Here is a 21,446-nt window from a genome sequence, read left to right on the forward strand (position 1 = left end):
CCTTCGGTTACATTCAAATTAAATCAACTTTCTTGAAGGGGAATCGCCCGGCGAGTTTGGCAGTGAACCTAACCCGGTTGCGAATACGATTCAGGCTTTTCTTATCCTCAAAATCATAGATATCAATAAAATGCAATTTGATTCAATTTTCGGAATTTTCAGAATTTTACCTATCGGAATAGAAACAATAATATTAAAAAATTAAAAGATCCAAACAGGTGCTGCTCCAAGCGAAAAGCTTATGAAACGTTTTGTTACCAACACTGGTGTTGTTAACAAAAACAAGATGGCTTTGTGTGCTAGGTGCTTTTTTGTATAATTTTATGTTTGACTAATATTCTAAAAACTATTACTAGCCCACAAATCATCGCTCAACCGAATAATACTGGAATAATACGTAAGTTCAGTTTAATAACTATTTTTCAACAACAATTGCTGGGGAAAATTGCTTGGTTCTACCGTCACTGATAGTGCTATGGCTTGTATATTATTATTCATATACACCGGTTTATCGATTATTATTATTATTTAACTTTATTGTATACCTATTTAACGTTTTAAGATTGAACACTCTAATGTTTCCACTTAGTAAAATAATTAATAGTTCTAGCTCATTGAAATTGTTTATATGCATGGTAAACTTTGGGTTGCCTTCAACCAACGTATTTTTGTATAAGTAAATTTTTAAAATGTTATCAAATCTAAAAAAATTTTGTTGTTACATTTTCCCTTTCTACTGCTGTAAATATCCAAATAATAGCCATAAGGAATTCTCCCTTTCTCCATTTTATCCATGTAAATTGGCGCCTGTTTTATAGCGTTTGTGAATTGAGTAGGTTATGTTTCATTTAGGGTCCAACTTTGCATTATGAGAGTTCAATTTTTCATTTTGTTTCACTATTAAATGTTTTGATAAGTTTAAATCACAACGTTTATTTTTAGTTTAGATAAACCATTGGTATCAAACATAACTATTTTACAATAAATGAGTGATATTTTTGTCAAAATCACTGTGTTTTCATTACGTTTATTTTGTTACTTATAATATAATAGAAGTAATAATTAACTTATATCATTATAGTATTATATGCGTATCTTGTGTACGTATGAATATCGAATGTTGCCCTATTATACGATACTAACTATAGCCTACACTGTATTTTGAATAACATAAAAATCTTTGGCTAAAGTGTACAACGTTCAGTACCAAATTACCTGTCATCAAATTTTTGGTTGGGATCGATTCAGTATGCTATTTTGACCACAAAATCACAAAAATTAAACTATTGTTTTTAATATAAACTAAGTTCAAAGTAGCACAATTTCACATGCGCATTTAACCTATAGGTAACAGCCATAGGTAGCTAAGGTTAGGAAAAGCTTTAGGTTAGGAAAGCTTTGGGTTAGGAAAACTTAGATTAGGAATATCATATTTTGATGTTTTTAAATGCATGTAAAATTGTGCTACTTTGTACTTAGTTTATTCTAAAAACAATCGTTGCCGCCGTTTAATTTTTGTGATTTTGTGCTCAAAATAGCATACTGAATCGATCCCAACCAAAAATTTGATGACAGGTATTTTGGTACTTAACGTTGTACACTAAGTAGCTAAGCTTAGGAAAAGCTTTGGGTTAGGAAAACTTAGATTAGGAATATCATATTTTGATGTTTTCGATAATCAAAATGGCTGCTACTTATAGGTTAAATGCATGTAAAATTGTGCTACTTTGTACTTAGTTTATTCTAAAAAAAATAGTTGCCGCCGTTTAATTTTTGTGATTTTGTGCTCAAAATAACATACTAAATCGATCCCAACCAAAAATTTGATGACAGGTATTTTGGCACTGTACGTACACTTACACCAAATATTTCCTTCTCTAACCTACTCTTCTAACCTAAACTTGAACCTTACATACAATTTTCTCGTGTAAGAAAGTAGTAAATTTGCTTGTAGAGCTGATAATCCTTCTTGTTACAGGAGTGTTGACATGAATAAGAGACGGAGAACATCTTCTGTCGCAAGTCGCGGAGTCGATGATGAAGATGAACCACAGCAGGCAGAGCCAACTCGCAAACGGAAGAGACTAGATCCGGTAATTTCATTTTTTCGTCTATAATTATTGTATATAGTGAGGTCCACATTATAATGAAAATATTTTATTATTAACAATGGTGTTGTCATCTTGTCTATCATTCGACAAATGCATTATAAAATCATTGAAAAAAATATTTTCTTGGCGAATAAAATATATAGGCAACCATATATATAGAAAGCTGCCACTATAACGTGGATCTCACTATAGAAGTAAGATTTCCCGCCCGGATAATATATTTTTGTACAGCGGCGTTCATAGAATTTTCCATTTTTTTATTTAGTATAAAAATAATATCGAGTGAGCGGGCTGGCTCAGGTCTGGTGTCAGAGTTTTCAGGTCGCAACTGATCAATTTCAGGGTCTCTGGCATGAACTAACGACTACTCTTCAGGCAGCCGTGACCGACGGTTTAACGTGTGCATCCGGAACACAGGATTGGCCCGAGAAAAATATCTAGCCCTGGCTGGGATTCTAACCTGGGCCTCTGGATCATGAAGCCACCTTCTGATCCACTCGAATTTTATTTAGTGTGTAGCCTCTATTGAAATTGATCTTCTTAATTCTCCTAGAAGCAAATACACATATTATTCCATTGAAATGAATAGATTGGAGGCTCCTCTTATAGGCACCTGCCATACCTTGTGTGGAAATAGCTTTTGTTGTGAGAAACGAACTGATTGATTGATTTATATTTTTCAGATGGAAATCGTGCAATTAGTTTATGATGTAATCCGGAATCATAAAAAGGACGACGGATCTCTTTTGTGCGACGCATTTATTCGCGCTCCAAAACGCCGCCAGGAACCGAGCTATTATGAGGTAATATTTCAATCATTTAATAATGTATAAAATTAATAATTGAGATTGAATATTTCGGTAATTCATCATATTTCTAAATAGTCTGCTGTGTCTAACAGACAAGGATAGCAACAATATTGCTAAACAAATACTGCAATTATAATGAAGATCTCACTATTATTAAATCTTTGTTCACAATATCTTCAGGTGTTGAAAGCTGATTGCCAGCTGTAAATAATATCAGTTGTTCATCTCATTTCGCAGCTTAACTAGAACGAAAGTGGGTCAAATAAAGAAATAAACAACAATCTTAATCAGGTGCTGACTTTATAACGTGAACCTCACTATTTGTTCAATCACAAGCCCTAGTTATCTGGATAGAATATCTGGATATAAAATGCACTCGCATTTCCGTATCGAAATGCCGTAGTTCGAAAATACAAGGTGAACTTTCAGCTGATTTATGAGATAGTTGATATTTTGACATAGGTATTTCTTGCACCAAGCTTCAGATATTATACACTCAATATTCATTTAGTTGCGTTTTGCACATTCTATACATAACCCAATGTTGCAATAATTTCAATCATACTAAAAACAATAAATTATCATTTATTCAGATACTACAGCTACTATAGTACATAGTTGTTATTTTTGTTTCTCATAGAAATTAACAATACAAAGAGCGTCAGTGTGAAGGATGAGCTTGTTTTTTTCGCACAGAATTTGTTGAAACGAGGTGTCAGCTCCGATAACGCTACTCTAAGTTCCTGGGTCACATCCAGTCTTGGTCTATATTCACTTTTCATGGCAGCTAGAGCAGAAAACCCAGTTCTACACGGATAAATTGCAGCAAATGAAGTCTATATCTTCAATGCCTTTTTACTCAAAATTGGGTGTTCCTTTTGCACACCAATTCAGAAGGATGTAAGAGAATATTCTTCAAACTTTATTTTAAGCGCAAAGTCACCTTGGAGATCAATGAGGTTTTCTTTTTCTATAATGTTGGGGGAGCACTTATTAATTGAGAATTTGAATTTGACAATACGGTTGATATAAATATTTTATGAGTAAAAACTACTCACATGTAATTTTAAAAATAGAAAGATTGCTTATCGTAATTATTTTAGAAGTAAATTAAAAACATTTTCCAACTAAGCTTTGCGCCCCCCCCCTGAGCATTCATCGCGCCCCCCTTGGGGGTCGCGCCCCACACTTTGAGAACCACTGGTCTAGTGGATAGAGTGCTTGCGTAACAGCCTAGAGATCCCCGGTTCAAACCCGTTCATCACCTAAAGTTTTTTAACAGATCACTCTCGACTAATCGGATGGGCACTTTTAAATTATCGGTCCCGGCTGAAGTATGACAGTCGTAAGTCAGACAGACAGACAGACAAAAGATATTTATTTCAAAAAAATACACTTTACATACAAAGTAATAATCTTCTGTACTCATTATCAATATAAAACAACAACAAAGAATAAAACAACCTCATGAATACAGTAAGCCAAATAAATCTTTAGAAAATGGTCTGCATGGGCAAAAAATGCCTGTGCGCAAACCAGAGTTGCATATTATAAGTTTGTTAGAGAGAAAGGAAACACTAATTTTGCTGCATTCAGAATCCTATTTAATATTATTATTACGTACAGAGGATTATTGGATAGCTCAAAAAATGATGAAGGTTAATTATTGTAATGATGCATACAGATTCCAAGAACAGTAGTCAGGTTGTCACCACCAGCGAATTTATCAATTAAGGTAGGTATAATTTGTTGTGATGATGTTTTCTGAATTGTCCACTCCCAGCTGTATTAAAAATTTCTTCAATTTCAATTTAAATAAGGATTTTGAGACGTCCTGAAATACTATGTGGTGTGGGAAGTGACGAGCCAAGTTACGGTACAGAACATGTGAAATATAGAAGGAATTTGTTTGTGTAAGGGATTTCTGGAGGGGTATAGCTGTAATACCAGTGTTAACAGCATACCGCGTTTGATGCATATGTGTAATGGGCCCAAGAATATTCATGTTGGAGAATAAATGTATTAAAATGTTTTTAATGAAGAGCTGTCTTACAGTCAGGACCTCACTCTCCTCAAAGAGAATGTTAGTTGAGAAACGAGGATTTTTTTTAGAGCTACTTTCAAAATGGCTTTCTGGACAATAAAGAGTCGTAAGGCCCATTGACGGCTTTACATTCGGGCGTGGTAGAACTTCCGTCAGCAACTCTCCTCCAATAAAAGCCATACGAATATTATTTTTAATGAACTGTTTATTTTTTCACAGGTTGTTACAAATCCAATAGATCTGCTGAAAGTGCAGCAGAAGATCAAGACTGACGAATACGAGCATGTCGAACAGCTACAGGCCGACATTGAACTTTTAGTCAACAATACCAAAGCTTTCTATAAGGTGAGTTGTCTCTTCAATATACTAGTAGTTCTGTGAACAGTAGACCTCGTGCAGTTTTAAACCACAGCCTCCTCTGTCAGTCAGAGTTAATTCTGTCCTGTTCTGTCGTGTCGGCGAGATATCGTTGTGAAAACGACTAATGGCTGTTGGGGTTGGTGTATAAAAATGCTAACATTAAAAGCTTATCTCATTCAATACATACTGGCAACAGGTCAGCTCGAGGTGAAAGTAGAGAAAGGTTGAGAGAAAATACTACTTTCGGTTATTAATTGCATGCAACTAATACTCCACACAACAGCTGATTCTTTACTGAAGTGCGAGATAAATTACTTTTAACACGGCTCTTTCTCGAAGACGGAGAGGTCCGATGCTCTATCCTCCACTAATCACTCCCACTACCTAGCAGCATTCTCCTTCTTTTGTGTCTGAGTGAGAGAGCTTTGTAACGCGATGCGGCAACACTCCCCTCCATCTATTGCTGGCAATGTTCCAAGTAGTGTTAGTACTGGTCAGCAGGTATATTGGTTTGTGTATGTCACAGAGATGTTTTCATCACAAGAACATGAAGCAAAATGACATGGCGCATCCAATTGTGCGCAGGATGTCCGTCTGTGTCCACGCTACAAACTGTGGAGGGAGAAATGGGTTTCTCCTCTTCATGTTAAAAGTAATTTATCTCGCACTTTAAGTTACATTGAGATATTAATTGCATGCAATTAATAATCCACTCGACAGCTGATTTATGATGGATAATTCTGTAGTCCGATTTTTAAGGTAATATTGACGTTTGAAGGAGACTCCTTTTCCTTTAAATTTAAAAATACCCTATATATATATATATATATATATATATATATATTATATATATATATATATATATATATATATATATATATATTATATATATATATATATATACGTCGACATGCCTTGTTCTGAAGTACTTGTATACCAAATTTTAACCAAAATTAAATAATAACTGCGCCTAATAAGACAATAACTGCGACTGTAACTGCGCTACAAACAAATAAACAGACAAAAGCTGATCTAGTCAAAACCAAGACCTCAGCTTCGCTTCGTTCAATGAATATGGATTCAATTCGTTCGAAATTGCCGTCTATCCCTGGTATTAACAAACTCTCAACTCTGGGTGATCACCCACTAATCTGCCTAGTGTTACTAAAGAGTGAGTGCCAAGCCACAAGAGGCGTGTTTTCAGTCTGCACGGCAGGACAGGAAACTCTCCGATTGACTGATTATCAGCTGTTTCCCGAACGCCAACCCAATCACTGATAAGTTCCAACTATGTCTTTTTGGTCTCAAAATTTTACATTTTCTTCAAAGTTTGGACATTTTTAATTGTTTGTGATTGATTGAATTCATTCTAGTTGTGTAATCGTCTAAGGATTGAATAAATAAATCACCTAATGGGAGAGCTTCCTGGCCTGCCCCTTGAATCCCCCTTCGTTTTTCCCCTTCGATACGCCAACTCAATCAGCCAATCGGATAGCTTTTTGTCCAGTCGTGGCGACTGTAAAAAATTGATATGGCTTGGACCTAAGAATGGAATTCTTAGAGAGAGAAATTGCTTGAGTCTTAGGCTAGGGCCACACGAGCGCACAAAGTGCGTCCGTTGCAACTTAGGCTACTTTTTGACGTCCGTTGTAGAAATACATAGAAGTGAATTGGTGACAACACACGAGGTACGTGCGCACCAAGTAACGGACGGTGATTTTTGAACTGCGCAGAAATGCTACAACGCACGTCGAGCAATGCATAATTTATTGCTTCGTCTGGTTCAATTGCGTAAAGCCAACTGTCGTTGACGCACCACACTCAACGCTCGTGTGGTGTCATTGGCGACGGCCGCAAAAAGTAAGTTGCAATGGACGCACTATGTGCTAGCCTTATGGTATACTCCTTCTGGAGTACAGATGGTCTGCATCCCTCCATGTGGTGACATTAACTTCATCACATTTCGTTTGATCTCGAATCAAACTCCATAATAACAGCCCGTTTTGGACTTAAGCATGTAATACTTTTCTGGAAGTTATGCAATGCTAAATGATTGAATAAATGAATAAATATTGCCATTTAAAAGCAAATCCCTAACCTACCCTTTCACCTTTGAAACATAATTGAACATAACCTTTCAGATAATGTAAAGAATTTGATGGAAAATCTGGTGAAAATATCTTTATACTCTTTACAAGAGTTTGATGTTAATCTTTGACTATTTAAGTTGACAATTTATTTTTTTGTCTTTGTATAGGCTAGCCTAGCTTTAACCTTAACACTATTCAAATGTATTTGTACATGTTCATGAATAAAGACTTTTGAATGTGAAAGATGATGCTATAGAATTCAACTATATGAAGGAACGGCTCAACTTCCCACTTGTTTCAGTTTCTCACGAAATTGTCAAAATAGGCTCGTGATGAACTGAAATCGTGAGGAACTGAGACCATGGATGTAGTAGACCTGCATAATATTCTCACTGCAAATCACCAGTACCCTCAATTGTACAGTACTCTACCTATTATACCTGCATAATATTCTCACTGCAAATCACCAGTACCCTCAATTGTACAGTATTCTTTTCCTGTGAATTCGTTGCAGTGTCTTATTGTAAATTGATTTTTGCGGAATAACTTATTTGAAATTGGATCTTTGATTTGTTTCAGCGCCAATCGCCTGAGTACAAAGACGCAACTGAACTGATGGACCTGTTTCTTTCCACTAAGATTATTTAATTCAATACATACTGGCAACAGGTCAGCTCGAGGTGAAAGCAGAGAAAGGTTGAGATAAAATACCACTTTGGTTATTAATTGCATGCAACTAATACTCCACACAACAGCTGATTCTTTACTAAAGTGCGAGATAAATTACTTTTAACACGGCTCTTTCTCGAAGACGGAGAGGTCCGATGCTCTATCCTCCACTAATCACTCCCACTACCTAGCAGCATTCTCCTTCTTTTGTGTCTGAGTGAGAGAGCTTTGTAACGCGACGCGGCAACACTCCCTCCATCTATTGCTGGCAATGTTCCAAGTAGTGTTAGTACTGGTCAGCAGGTATATTGGTTTGTGTATGTCACAGAGATGTTTTCATCACAAGAACATGAAGCAAAATGACATGGTGCATCCAATTGTGCGCAGGATGTCCGTCTGTGTCCACGCTACAAACTGTGGAGGGAGAAATGGGTTTCTCCTCTTCATGTTAAAAGTAATTTATCTCGCACTTTAAGTTACATTGAGATATTAATTGCATGCAATTAATAATCCACTCGACAGCTGATTTATGATGAATAATTCTGTAGTCCGATTTTTAAGGAAATATTGACGTTTGAAGGAGACTCCTTTTCCTTTTGTAATATATCCTTGGTCCTGTCCCTGTATCGTCTGTCCCTGGTATTAACACACTCTCAACTCTGGGTGATCACCCACTAATCTGCCTAGTGTTACCAAAGAGTGAGTGCCAAGCCACAAGAGGCGTGTTTTCAGTCGGCACGGCACGACAGGAAGTTCTCCGATTGACTGATTATCAGCTGTTTCCCGAATGGCAACCCAATAACTGATAAGTTCCAACTATGTCTTTTTGGTCTCAAAATTTCACATTTTCTTCAAAGTTTGGACATTTTTAATTGTTTGTGATTGATTGAATCAATTCTAGTTGTGTAATCTTCTAAGGATTGAATAAATAAATAAATCACCTAATGGGAGAGCTTCCTGGCCTGCCCCTTGAATCCCCCTTCGTTTTTCCCCTTCGATACGCCAACTCAATCAGCCAGTCGGATAGCTTTTTGTCCAGTCGTGGCGACTGTAAAAAATTGATATGGCTTGGACCTAAGAATGGAATTCTTAGAGAGAGAAATTGCTTGAGTCTACTTAGGCTAGGGCCACACGAGCGCACAAAGTGCGTCCGTTGCAACTTACTTTTGACGTCCGTTGTAGAAATACATAGAAGTGAATTGGTGACAACACACGAGGTACGTGCGCACCAAGTAACGGACGGTGATTTTTGAACTGCGCAGAAATGCTACAACGCACGTCGAGCAATGCATAATTTATTGCTTCGTCTGGTTCAATTGCGTAAAGCCAACTGTCGTTGACGCACCACACTCAACGCTCGTGTGGTGTCATTGGCGACGGCCGCAAAAAGTAAGTTGCAATGGACGCACTATGTGCTAGCCTTATGGTATACTCCTTCTGGAGTACAGATGGTCTGCATCCCTCCATGTCATCACATTTCGTTTGATCTCGAATCAAACTCCATAATAACAGCCCGTTTTGGACTTAAGCATGTAATACTTTTCTGGAAGTTATGCAATGCTAAATGATTGAATAAATGAATAAATATTGCCATTTAAAAGCAAATCCCTAACCTACCCTTTCACCTTTGAAACATAATTGAACATAACCTTTCAGATAATGTAAAGAATTTGATGGAAAATCTGGTGAAAATATCTTTATTCTCTTTACAAGAGTTTGATGTTAATCTTTGACTATTTAAGTTGACAATTTATTTTTTTGTCTTTGTATAGGCTAGCCTAGCTTTAACCTTAACACTATTCAAATGTATTTGTACATGTTCATGAATAAAGACTTTTGAATGTGAAAGATGATGCTATAGAATTCAACTATATGAAGGAACGGCTCAACTTCCCACTTGTTTCAGTTTCTCACGAAATTGTCAAAATAGGCTCGTGATGAACTGAAATCGTGAGGAACTGAGACCATGGATGTAGTAGACCTGCATAATATTCTCACTGCAAATCACCAGTACCCTCAATTGTACAGTATTCTACCTATTATACCTGCATAATATTCTCACTGCAAATCACCAGTACCCTCAATTGTACAGTATTCTTTTCCTGTGAATTCGTTGCAGTGTCTTATTGTAAATTGATTTTTGCGGAATAACTTATTTGAAATTGGATCTTTGATTTGTTTCAGCGCCAATCACCTGAGTACAAAGACGCAACTGAACTGATGGACCTGTTTCTTTCCACTAAGAATAAACTTGTAGACAATGGCAAAAGCTCGGACGAAGGCTCACTCGAGGCTCACTCAAAGGGCAAGATCGTTCTCAAAGTCGGAAAGCTAGTGAGTTGAAAAAATCAATATTTTTCACATTATTCAATAAACAATAATATATAGGGTTGGTAAAAATTATAGAAAACGCTTAATATTTATTTATCTTACAAGATAATTTGGCAGTAGGTTTCTTTGGGGATCCAATTCGAATTGAAAAAAAAATACTTTTCTCTCGCTTCAAAATTTTGGTTTGCCTTTCTTGGATCCGCCATTTTTAAACCAACTTCATTTATTTAAATGAGATGGTGGTCATGTGATACTTGATCACTATAATATAGAATTTCAAGAGAAAATTAACTATGAAAACCGCACATCAATTTTTCAAACCGTTTCAAATATATTCACATTTTAAGATACTAATAAGTCATACAAAAATGAAATGATGAGAAAATATCAAAGTCAGCTCGAACACTGTACTTCTTTCATTTGCGAATCAGATTTTCGCTTTTGTTTCTTACTTTGTAATTTGTCTTCCAATTGTTTAAATTTTGACGCATCCATGTACAAATTAACTAGCACATTGAATGTCTTGAATGAATAGTTGTCTTTATTTTGACGAACTCTTGTACAGAATCGTTGTATGTGCTGAATGAAGTGATTTATTGAATGATTGTTTCAGGCTAAGAAGAGCGATCAAGCGGCACAACCACAGCCGCCGACTCTGTCAGCGCGCCAACTGCGTTTGGAGGAGAGAGAGAGGGAACAGCGCGAGAGAGAACAGCGTGAGAAAGAGAGAGAGGAAGATGGAGGAGGAGGAGAGAATGCGGGTGAGGAGGAGTTGAACATGTGTGAAGAGCTGTTTACAGCTGTGATGACCGCTACTGATCCCAACACCAATGATAATCGGCCACTGCACACCATGTTCCAGCTGTTGCCCTCTGTCAAGGTCAGTCATAAATTTTGCACCAGTGCAAGGTGAAGGTCACCCTCACATATCGCTTGCAGACACCATGAAGCCAGTTTTGACGCCATCTCACTGGATCCTCATAGGCGCCAGATTCAAATAATGCCTCATCTCATACCAACTGAGCAAGCTAATTTTACTTCAACCAGTCAGCATTTATTTATATTATAACTGATCATCGTCAGTTTGCAACTGACAAACTGATAAACTTGCCTTGAGATTCGATTCATGAGAGCCATTTTCAATTAAGAGCCACGCCTATATATTTAGAAAAATATAAAAGTGTACTGAACTGGATGATATTTTTATTTTAATTTAACTGATGAATTTGAAATAAGAAAAATACTCAGTGTAGTGTGTAAATGAATAAAATTCTCAATGTAGGTACTGCCTTGTATAGGTTGACACCACACTGAATTTTCTTCCTTGCCGCTTCAATCCAACCAGTCAAAACTCTGCTGCCTCAATCACTGTTAGTGGGGTTTCACATCAAAGCTGGGCCGAGCTGAGCCGAGCCGAGAGGAATCCGTGTGCGCGCTAACTATGCAGGATTTAGTCAAGAGCATTCAAATCAACGCTGGACCGAGCCGAGCGGATTTGTTCAGTCGGCTTGACGCCAAACTCGAGCGTTTTCGGCCAAGCGGATTCTGCCTTCTTTCAGCTTAGTACGATCTTCCCACGTAGTGAGTTCTCACTACAAGGCTAGAAAACCTACTGAGTGCGAGCGCAGGCAGATTCCGCTCGGCCGATCCGCCTCCGGACGATTCCGCTCGGCTCGGCCCGGCCCAAGCCCAGCTTTGGTGTGAAATGGGCCTTACTTCAGTTCTTACTAGAGCTTCACTGCTGCCTCGATATCTTTTACCTTCAGTTCTTAATACAGCTTATTATTAGCTTATTGATTATTCTTATACAGCACGAACTGCCTTTAACGTGGCATCTTTGTAATACAAGATGCCTGATAATATAATACTGATATACAGATGAAAATAAAATGGAAGTCGCATTTGTTCAAATGCAAATTAATGAATAATATTATTATTATTCATTATAAATAATATTATAAATTATAATAAATAATTATAAATAATATTATTATTATAAATAATAATTATTATAAATAATATTATTTACGAAAATCCCAATAAAATGCTGTACATCACTCCGAAGACTTCTGCTACTGCAAATATTGACAACAGTATAAACAGCTCGATGAAAATTCGATGAGCGCTACTATACAAAAATCATTTGTTAGCCCGGGAACATTCCCGGGAATTATTTGTTTATAAGCCGCTTTAACACATGATTTGAAGTAAATAATGGCGTGTTTCTGAGGTGCTTAGAATCAATCTTACGGTCCTGCTGGAGAAGGAGAACTAATGCTGAATTTGAGGCCGTAGTATAGTGCGCTTTATAAAGGTGCAGAGACTAAGAAGGTTCGGACATATTTACAGGATGAATTAAACATAATGCAAAAAACGTGCTGAAAGAGAGACTTCACTTGTTAAGGAAAAGGGGTTGACAGAGAATACGATGGGAAGATGAGATCAGGGATGATTTAAGAATAAGGATGGGTTGTAGAGGATGGAGAAGATTGATTGAAGACAGATGCTTGGAGGAATGTTGTGGAGGAGGCCAAAGCCCACAATGGGTTGTAAAACAGAAAAAATGGTACTGTCCACCACTCATAAGTTGGCCTCTGGAAGGAATGCAGTCTATCTATTTTTAGACGTGACGTATGGCACTGGTACACAAACACTATGGTCTATTTGCCTTCGCCAAATTTAATAGAGTAATTTCCATCCCACCAAATTTGTAATTTAACCAACGATCTATTAGGAAAATTACACCCTAACATTTTTAATGGGTGCATTAATGCTTTATTAGTGAGTTTAGGGTTTGTAGTCACACAACTGAATCGTCAACAACATCATTCATTTCCCTTCTCCACCTCAGACCTCAGAGGCCAACTTACGAGCGGTGGACAGTATGTTTCTTAGTGTTTTTTTTATTTATTGACTGGCCTATATCTGTGTTAGATGTGATATCCCTGCTTGGACTAATAAATCTTTTAAATTGTTGCAGCGCTACCCGAAGTACTACGAAGTGATCGAGTCGCCGATCGATTTGCGAACGATCGCGCGCAAACTGCAAGCTGCTGAGTACACATGTTTGGCCGACATGGACCGCGACCTGCAGCTGATGACGCGCAACGCATGCGCATTCAACGAGCCCGGCTCTCAGATCTACAAGGACGCCAAAACCCTCAAGAAGATCATCTCGAGTCGGCGCATCGAGATCGAACACGGCAAGGTGGCTCGCGAGGGAAAGACTAGCGAGCGCATCAGGTACGCCTCTATTACTCCTCAAATTGAATTTGACCAAGAAGAGAAAGTAGCGTTCTTGGGAGTTGTATTGAACAGGGAATTTACAGGGCATCCTTACATTGAGAAGATATATGTAATAAAATTTCATCTGGGATATTTGTCTTGCGGCAGCTTGCTATTCATTTATTATTTATTTATTTTTATTTTTACACTGCCAATTCACACAAATTAAACGAATGTATTTTTTTTGCTGAGGGTGTGCCCACATGAGCTCTAGACTTGTGCGTGGGAAATGATGCGGTCATCATGCGATCATCATTGAGAGATGAGTTAGAAGTGGATTACGAACACCAGAAGCGATTTTTACGGTGGCATGCCAGTTGACCGAATCCCAAACGACCGAAAAGCTATATTTTCCCAAAACTTTTATTCCCATTCGACAGAATTAATGAAATATTGAAACTGGAACTTTCTCATTCAGCCGAATCCCAATTGACCGAAAACTTTCAATAATTTTCCAATCGACAGAAAACGTTGTTTGTCGCATTGAGCCAAAAGTGTTGAGAGTCCGAACTGACCGAAAGTGATAGGTTTCCCAAACGACCGAAAGTGATAGGATTCTCAACGACCGAAAATTTCTCCAGTTTGTCGCAAATGACCGAAAGCGTTCGGCCAATTGGGAAAATGAAATTTTCGGCTGGATGGGAATCCTATCACTTTCGGTCGATTGGGACCCCACGGATTTTTACAACTCATGAATCATATTTGGAGGAGTTGGCTCTAGCGGTCACCCTTCCAACGGGAGTAGCAGGCAGGCGCATGACTTTAACTAAGCGATTGTTTTATCAGCGCGACCACTGATTCAAACCGCTCTACAATATTACACAGTTCAAAATACCGGTCAACAATAAAGTACCCTATTTCTATAACTTAGAAGTTAAAAAAGAAGTTTTAGCATATTCTGATTCTTGTAAACCTAACTTCAAAACTCTATACACAACTTGAGTTCAATTGTTCTTCACTACTTACTACTTAGTAATTATGGCATTATTAACTATGGCGTTAACTACTTATAGTAGCTTTGCCTTCGTGACTTTGAAACGGCATATAGGCAAGGTATGGTTCGCGGGTTGATATTCCTACTTTTAAAAAACATACGCTCCAGAGTGCCTAGATCCCTGGAGTAAGCTCCCTACAGATGTTCGATGTTTTTGAACGAGTAGTATTGTAGTCTAGTGGCAAAGCTACAGGACCCAGACTGTATCTTTATTTTCATCTGTAGGCTTACTACTTTCATAGCACTACAGCCCTGTATGGGACTTGGCTTCCTCCGTCACACGGCTCACTCGTTACGGTCATTCGCCATCCCTCTCCATCCACGAATCCCCATCCTATTCAGATCACCTTCCACATCCTGCAGAAACCTTCTCCTTGTCTCCCTCTTCTTCTCACATTGAAAATTTCACCCTCAAGCAGTTGTCTCTGAAGTCTGTTCTGCTACATTCTCCAGATGTGTCCCAGCCAGCTGATTCTCCGTGATTTGATGAAGCCAACTATATCCTCGTTTTGGAGAATATTGTTTATCTCACTGTAACTTGAATTCAAGTAAATTTGACTAATTGAAACGCCCTTTTAGGGTTACTAAATAATACATTATTTACTAAATAATAATTTACGCAATTTTATTTATACCATTTAATATTATTATTATTATTATTATTATTATTATTATTAATAATAATAATAATAATAATAATAATAGTTTTTGCCAACCTTAGAACGATTCCAGCCTGTGAGAGACCTGCTACTGTACTTGCAGGTCAGATTCAGAAGGCTGTCATTCTTGGTTCTTTACGTCTACTCAGAGCGAATGGTTTAATGGTAACGGACCCAGTATGATTGTTTTACCACATGGACATGTGGAGCAGTCCACTCTGGTAAAATCGCTTGTCACTCTTCCTTGGGGGTCGGAGCCCAGGGAATTGGTGGTCAAGCAAAACTTCAACAGGAAATAGTAATAATAATTACTAAAAAATAATTTAAGTAAATAATAATTTACTAAAAAAAAAAACAGTACTGTATTGTAACTAATTTATGCATTTTGAACTTTTTATTTTTTTTTGAAAATAAATGATTATGATTTGTTTTTGAGTTATTGAGATAAAATGTTTGTGTGTGCTAGGAATAAGCGTCTGCGCGGAAGTCAGTCGCTGTCTGCGATTACAGCCGCTCTGCCCAGTGACGACTCTGAGGAGGAAGAGGAAGAAGAGGAAGACGGTGCGGGAGGAGGAGAGGGGGATGCAGAGGAGGAGAACAACCCAAGATGGCAGCTCTTTCAAGCCGTCAAGAACGCCACTAGTCCCCAAGGTAATCAAATCAAATCAACACACTTATGTAGAATTACATAAATCTCGTTAAATAATAAATTAATTTTTAATGATATACAAGGTGGTGGTTCAAAGGAAACGCATGTTTTTCGAACCCCATCGGCGATGGGAGGGGGTATTGCTCTTGCACGAATGTTGGCAGACGGCCCATACTATGCCGTTTCAGTCGTTCTGGAGCGTTGGGAAGTACAACATCGTGTGTTTGCTGTCGAACAGTATTTTAGAAACAATGAATCTGTAGTCACAGTTCAGAACGGTAGTTGTTACTATTCCTAGACGATCGACTAGACGACATGGTCTCGGGACTAGATGACACTGACTCGGTCTACATTTTCCGGAGAACGAACTGAACGAAGAAGACCAGGTGGTTTTCTTTTTCATCACAGAACCAGTACTTTCAAACGCTCAACCCATTGGAGTACAGTATTTCGATCAGGCACTGCACCTCGACGTCCAACTCTAAAATATTGACGGTAAAGCGTTGCACTGTGACTACACATTTATTGTTTCTAAAAAAAAAACTGCTCGACGGCGAACACATGATGTACGTTCCAACGCTCCATAGCGACTGAAACGGCATAGTATGGGCCGTCTGCTAACATTTGTTCAAGGGCGATACCCTCCGACACCCAGTAATATCGGATCGAAAAACATGCGTTTTTTCTACACCTCTTTGTATATTTTACATGAATGCGTCATTTATATCAAATAACAATTACAATTTACAATATGTAACAAAGAAGGAAACAATAAAAGCCAATTATTATAAAGTCGACATCATTATAATATGGAACAAGTCAAAATCAAAAAATCAAAATCAATTTATTGCCATTCTTTTTTTTACAAACAAGTGCAACAAAAACATTCTTATAATGTTATAACTAATTATAATCTAAACTTGTTTAAAAACATATTCAACGAATGTTTTCTTTTATTTTAATATTGAAATATTAGGCTCTCCCAGTAAAGCTAATGCTTGAGCTCTGGAAGAGAGTTTAAAAATGTTAAAGGTAATTAGGATGGATGTCTAAGACAATTTAATTAGTACCAGAAGAAACAATATGCAATATAAATGTATGTACAATATAACAATGTAAGCACTAGAACAAAAAGTCAATTAATCTTCTGAAATCTCAAGTCCGAAGTAAACTTTCCTACATACCCACTCTCTTATTTCATAAATTAAACACTTAGTAATTCTATTTAGAATGAATTTTTCAGGTAGACTATTTATTATTCTATGGCAATAGAAGGACAATTGGTGTTCGCAAGATGTAAGTCCAGTGAATAGGTTATTGTAGGTATTGAAAGCATTTGGACGTATTAGATATGGTGTATTACGAGTAGTGAATTTGTCTTTGTTTTTATTAATGTACAGAATTGCGTTAGTTACGTCCGTGAAACTTGGTGTTATTATGATGTTGTAAATACTTTTATGAGCTGTATTGATTTATTTGAATAAAGAGATTGATTGATTGATTGATTGATTGATTTGCAGGTGCACTGTTGAGCGAGCCATTTTGGAAGTTGCCATCCAAACGTTACTACCCTGATTATTACAAGGAAATACGCAATGCTATTTCTCTTATGCAGATCGGAAAGAAGTTGAAGGTTTAAAAATATTTATTCAAAAATAATTTCAATATAATATTTTTCAGCTTTTAAATTTTCTTGAATCAATATTTGAAAGAATAAGACGTTGATGTTGTAAAATTTGTTCAAAATCCGCTTCAGTTCAGCTGAAGATGTGGCAGGTGTTGCCATGAAACTTGGGTTTTTTTTTTAAATTTGAAATTGCTTTATTGTCTCTTCAAAATAGATAGCCTACATAATTTACATACACTATATTATTATCAACAATGAAGTTCAATAACAACCTGCAAAGGAGATCCTGAGTGCAGGTGTGAATCAATTGTAATTACATGATACAAAATAAAATTACAATAGTAATAAAGAAAAGAAAGAATACAAAACAAAAGCAAAAATACTAAATAATCCTCAACATCCTAAACTTTAGACATACACGAATGTATCTCAAACTCTTATTCATTAGATTAATGTAAAGTAGATGTTCCTGTCAACTCATTCCTGTATAATTCTATTTAAATTCCCAGTTATATTCCTGTTAACAAAATCTAGTGGTATTTTATTGATTAAATAATTGCAATAGTATTGAAGTTGATGTCTGCATATAGTAAGCTTTATGAGATATAGTATGTAAAATGAGATATAGTATGTAAAATGAGATATAGTATGTATTGTATGTTAAATCTATTTGCACTGTTTGCCCGTATGTTATAGGGAGTTGTATGAATTTTAAACTGATTTCTATGTTTGTTTATGTAAAGAATTAATCTTTTAATGTAGGTCTGTCTCAGAGTCGGGACATTTAGTTCTGTAATTTCAATTGATTTTGAACAATTATAGTGGTATTGACAATCTCAAAGTCTTATTATTTCAATTATGGAGAATTACTACAACATATATTCCAATACAATCAAATTATTTGAGTCAATATTTTTCAATTTAGTGTTGAGCTGAATATTCAAACATGGTAATTTGTTATTCAATACATTCAAATGCAGTATTCTCATTTGTATAAATATTTTTGGACTGAGCATTTTGGAAAAGTGAAAACCAAACCTCATTTTGGACTTGTCATTTTATGAAAACTCGGGAGAGAAGTAGCTGAAGGTTAACCTTATTATTTTTCCCCACCCAACCATTTTGATTATTTATAAAATAAAATAATAAATAAATCATTTTGATAATTATCGTTAATGATTTTTTGCAGCGTGGTGATTATGGTACAGTGAGCGAAGTTGCTGGAGATATGAACATAATGTTTGAAAATGCCAAAAAGTACAACCGACCGGATTCCAAACTTTACAAGGTAAGTTGTAAATTCTGTTAAGTTTTTCTATTAGAATAGATTAGATTTCTTTATGTTATGTTTTCTAACACGCTTATATCTTGGAAAAATCTGTTCAACCGACATGACTAACTTTAAGCCCTGAATTTCAATCATTCTATGATTGTTTCTAGTTCATTTATGATTAAGTGTATAAATAATAGTTTGTATCTGAGTGATATACAATTGATTGGTTTATTTCAGGATGCTGTTAAACTGCAAAAGGTGATGCAGAGCAAGGTTCAAGAGCTTCTAGAGTGTGACCATCAGGTAAAATTGAATCTAAATAAAAATATAAATCTCAGTACCATTTTGAATTATTTTGCCACAACATGTTTCGGACACTAATGCCATTCTTGAATATAAATTTTGAATAAATTTATATTTTTATTTATATTAAAAGTAGCCATAAAGAAAAAAAGACAAAATTTAATCTATTTTCCTTCTAATAGTGACTTGCATACGAAATATTTCCCTCGTTTGTAGTTTATAGTGTGGTCTACGTTATAATGGCAGTATTTGATTAACATTGGTGCTGCTAGCCTTGCCTTTCATTCGGCAAAGCAGAAAGCGCTTTCCTTTTCTAGCTCCGCAACTTTGGCAGATGAAATGGTGACTTGCATACGTAATATTTCCCTCTGTTGTTGTTAAAACAAAATTAAATGTTTTTTTTTTTCAAAAGGTTAGGTTTTACTTTGAAATAGCAATATGCTATTATTATTATAAATTTTTCGATAAATTTTAATAATAATCATAGATAACAAAAACGTTAAATAATGTACTTCGCTTGCGTACTGCGCATGCGCACTACAATGCAACGCCATTGCCAATATTACAACAACAAAATTTCCCTCATGTTTACCGCTTTAAGTCCTAGACTCAAAATAGGTCTAGGACTTGATAGATCCAGGAGTTTAGAAGATAAACCGTGACTTACAAAGACGATTCAGTTCTGTAAGTCCAGAACTTGTTGACCCTGAGCTCGGAAACCGGCCCTGAATATACCGTAACTTTCTGTTGCGATAATATTTTCCTGTTTTAGAGTATGCATAGATGTATGACATTGTCATGATGTCAATAAGATGTTAGTTTAGGGAAAAACTCCTGGATCTTGTTGAGTACACAGGTATTGTTTTGCCTAACTAACGTACTTGTGACACACAATAAGCTCCGGTTGACGTGTGGGGATCTTTGAACCTTTTGACCCTTGAATCCGTCCCTTCAAATATCAAAGCTTCTTAGAATGAAAGTCTTCTGAGTCACTATAACAAGCTTTTGAGTAATCGGCGTTTCATCAAAACAAGCTGTTAAAAAATTCAGGTGATAATCTTGAAACAGTTTCATTGTATTGAACTATCGACTTAGATCACTATCATACTGAATAGAGGAGCTAAAAATTAACTCATTTTCAGTAAAGAACCTAGTATTGTAAATTTTTTACTTAGACCACCTTCATTTTAAGCAGCTCCGAAACTTAACATGACATTGTCAATAACACCTATTTGTTCACGGCAATGAAAACATGTTGAATTTGAATTTTTTGACTGAGTAAATGAATATTGTAATGTGCTTGTTGCAGTACTCGGACAGTGACGAAGAGGAGGGGGGTGGTGGGGTTGGTAAGCGGGGGGGAAGAGGGGCTGGAGTGAGCACCCCTCACCGCTGCATCACACGAGGCAAGTACATGCACAACATTCCACTCAAGCGACGGCTCTACTCGCTCTGCAAGTGCCTCATCGACTATGTCGTAAGTTCAAACAACACTACTTATTTTCGCCATTCTTCTGCCGTGTCCGGTACAATTGGACAACTATTTTTGCTTCTTTGCATCATCAGAACTTATACTAATAATATTTTCTCACTGAACCGGACCCGTTCTTCTCCCGACTTCTTGTTCTCCTCCTCCTTCTACTCCTCCTCCAGTCTTCTCTTTTTTCTTTTAGTACTCTTTCTATATTCTATTAATTTACATGTTTCGACTCATTTGAGCAATTGCAAATCCAATATTTTCACTATTGTGTACGTTCTGTGTAATCGTAAATTGTTCCATCGTGTGACTAGTGAAAAATGTTCCCATGGAACGCCATTTCAAAATCGTTGGTTCAAGCTTTTGGCGCGCACTTGTTGATTTACACCAAAATGTGTCGTTCACTAGCTGCGTGAATGAAGAAAGGTTGTTTACAAACTTACCGTCTAGAAAAGTGTGCATTTCTTTCATTCCATTACTCCCAAATTTTCTTTTGAGAAAATTTCACTTAACGAATGGTTATCAAACATAATTTTTTTGGTTATGTATGGCATGGCTATGCTATGGTAAAGAAGCTATCAGCGCATGCGGAGCCGCAGAGAAGCAAGCACACTACAAAATTCAATAGACCAATGAGAGTTCTTCAAATGTGAACTATCACAATTTACCAGGCTACGACTGTGGGGCAGGAATTTGTTACTGGTAACTAGTTTCTGGTACAGAATCTGTCAAAATAGTTCCCAAGGGACGCGAAACTTTTTACCT

General features: G+C 36.7%; 1 protein-coding gene across 3 annotated transcripts in view; it reads left to right on the forward strand.

Annotated features, from left to right (window-relative positions):
* The first annotated feature begins 258 nt into the window (after positions 1-258).
* LOC111046926 (protein polybromo-1) overlaps positions 259-21,446 on the forward strand; it is a 109,706-nt gene continuing 88,518 nt past the window's right edge. For all 3 annotated transcript variants that reach the window (XM_039435413.1, XM_039435414.1, XM_039435415.1), the window contains exons 1-12: positions 259-397; positions 1,979-2,093; positions 2,795-2,914; positions 5,184-5,309; positions 10,268-10,417; positions 11,028-11,294; positions 13,395-13,657; positions 15,819-16,003; positions 17,522-17,634; positions 18,818-18,916; positions 19,139-19,204; positions 20,514-20,681. In XM_039435413.1, coding sequence (XP_039291347.1) covers positions 1,989-2,093; positions 2,795-2,914; positions 5,184-5,309; positions 10,268-10,417; positions 11,028-11,294; positions 13,395-13,657; positions 15,819-16,003; positions 17,522-17,634; positions 18,818-18,916; positions 19,139-19,204; positions 20,514-20,681 — 1,662 coding nt within the window. In that variant the 5' untranslated portion in view covers positions 259-397; positions 1,979-1,988. The remainder of the gene's footprint in view (positions 398-1,978; positions 2,094-2,794; positions 2,915-5,183; positions 5,310-10,267; positions 10,418-11,027; positions 11,295-13,394; positions 13,658-15,818; positions 16,004-17,521; positions 17,635-18,817; positions 18,917-19,138; positions 19,205-20,513; positions 20,682-21,446) is intronic.

The sequence above is a fragment of the Nilaparvata lugens genome, chromosome 9, assembly GCF_014356525.2.
Source record: "Nilaparvata lugens isolate BPH chromosome 9, ASM1435652v1, whole genome shotgun sequence".
In the NCBI taxonomy this organism is placed as follows: Eukaryota; Metazoa; Arthropoda; class Insecta; order Hemiptera; family Delphacidae; genus Nilaparvata; species Nilaparvata lugens.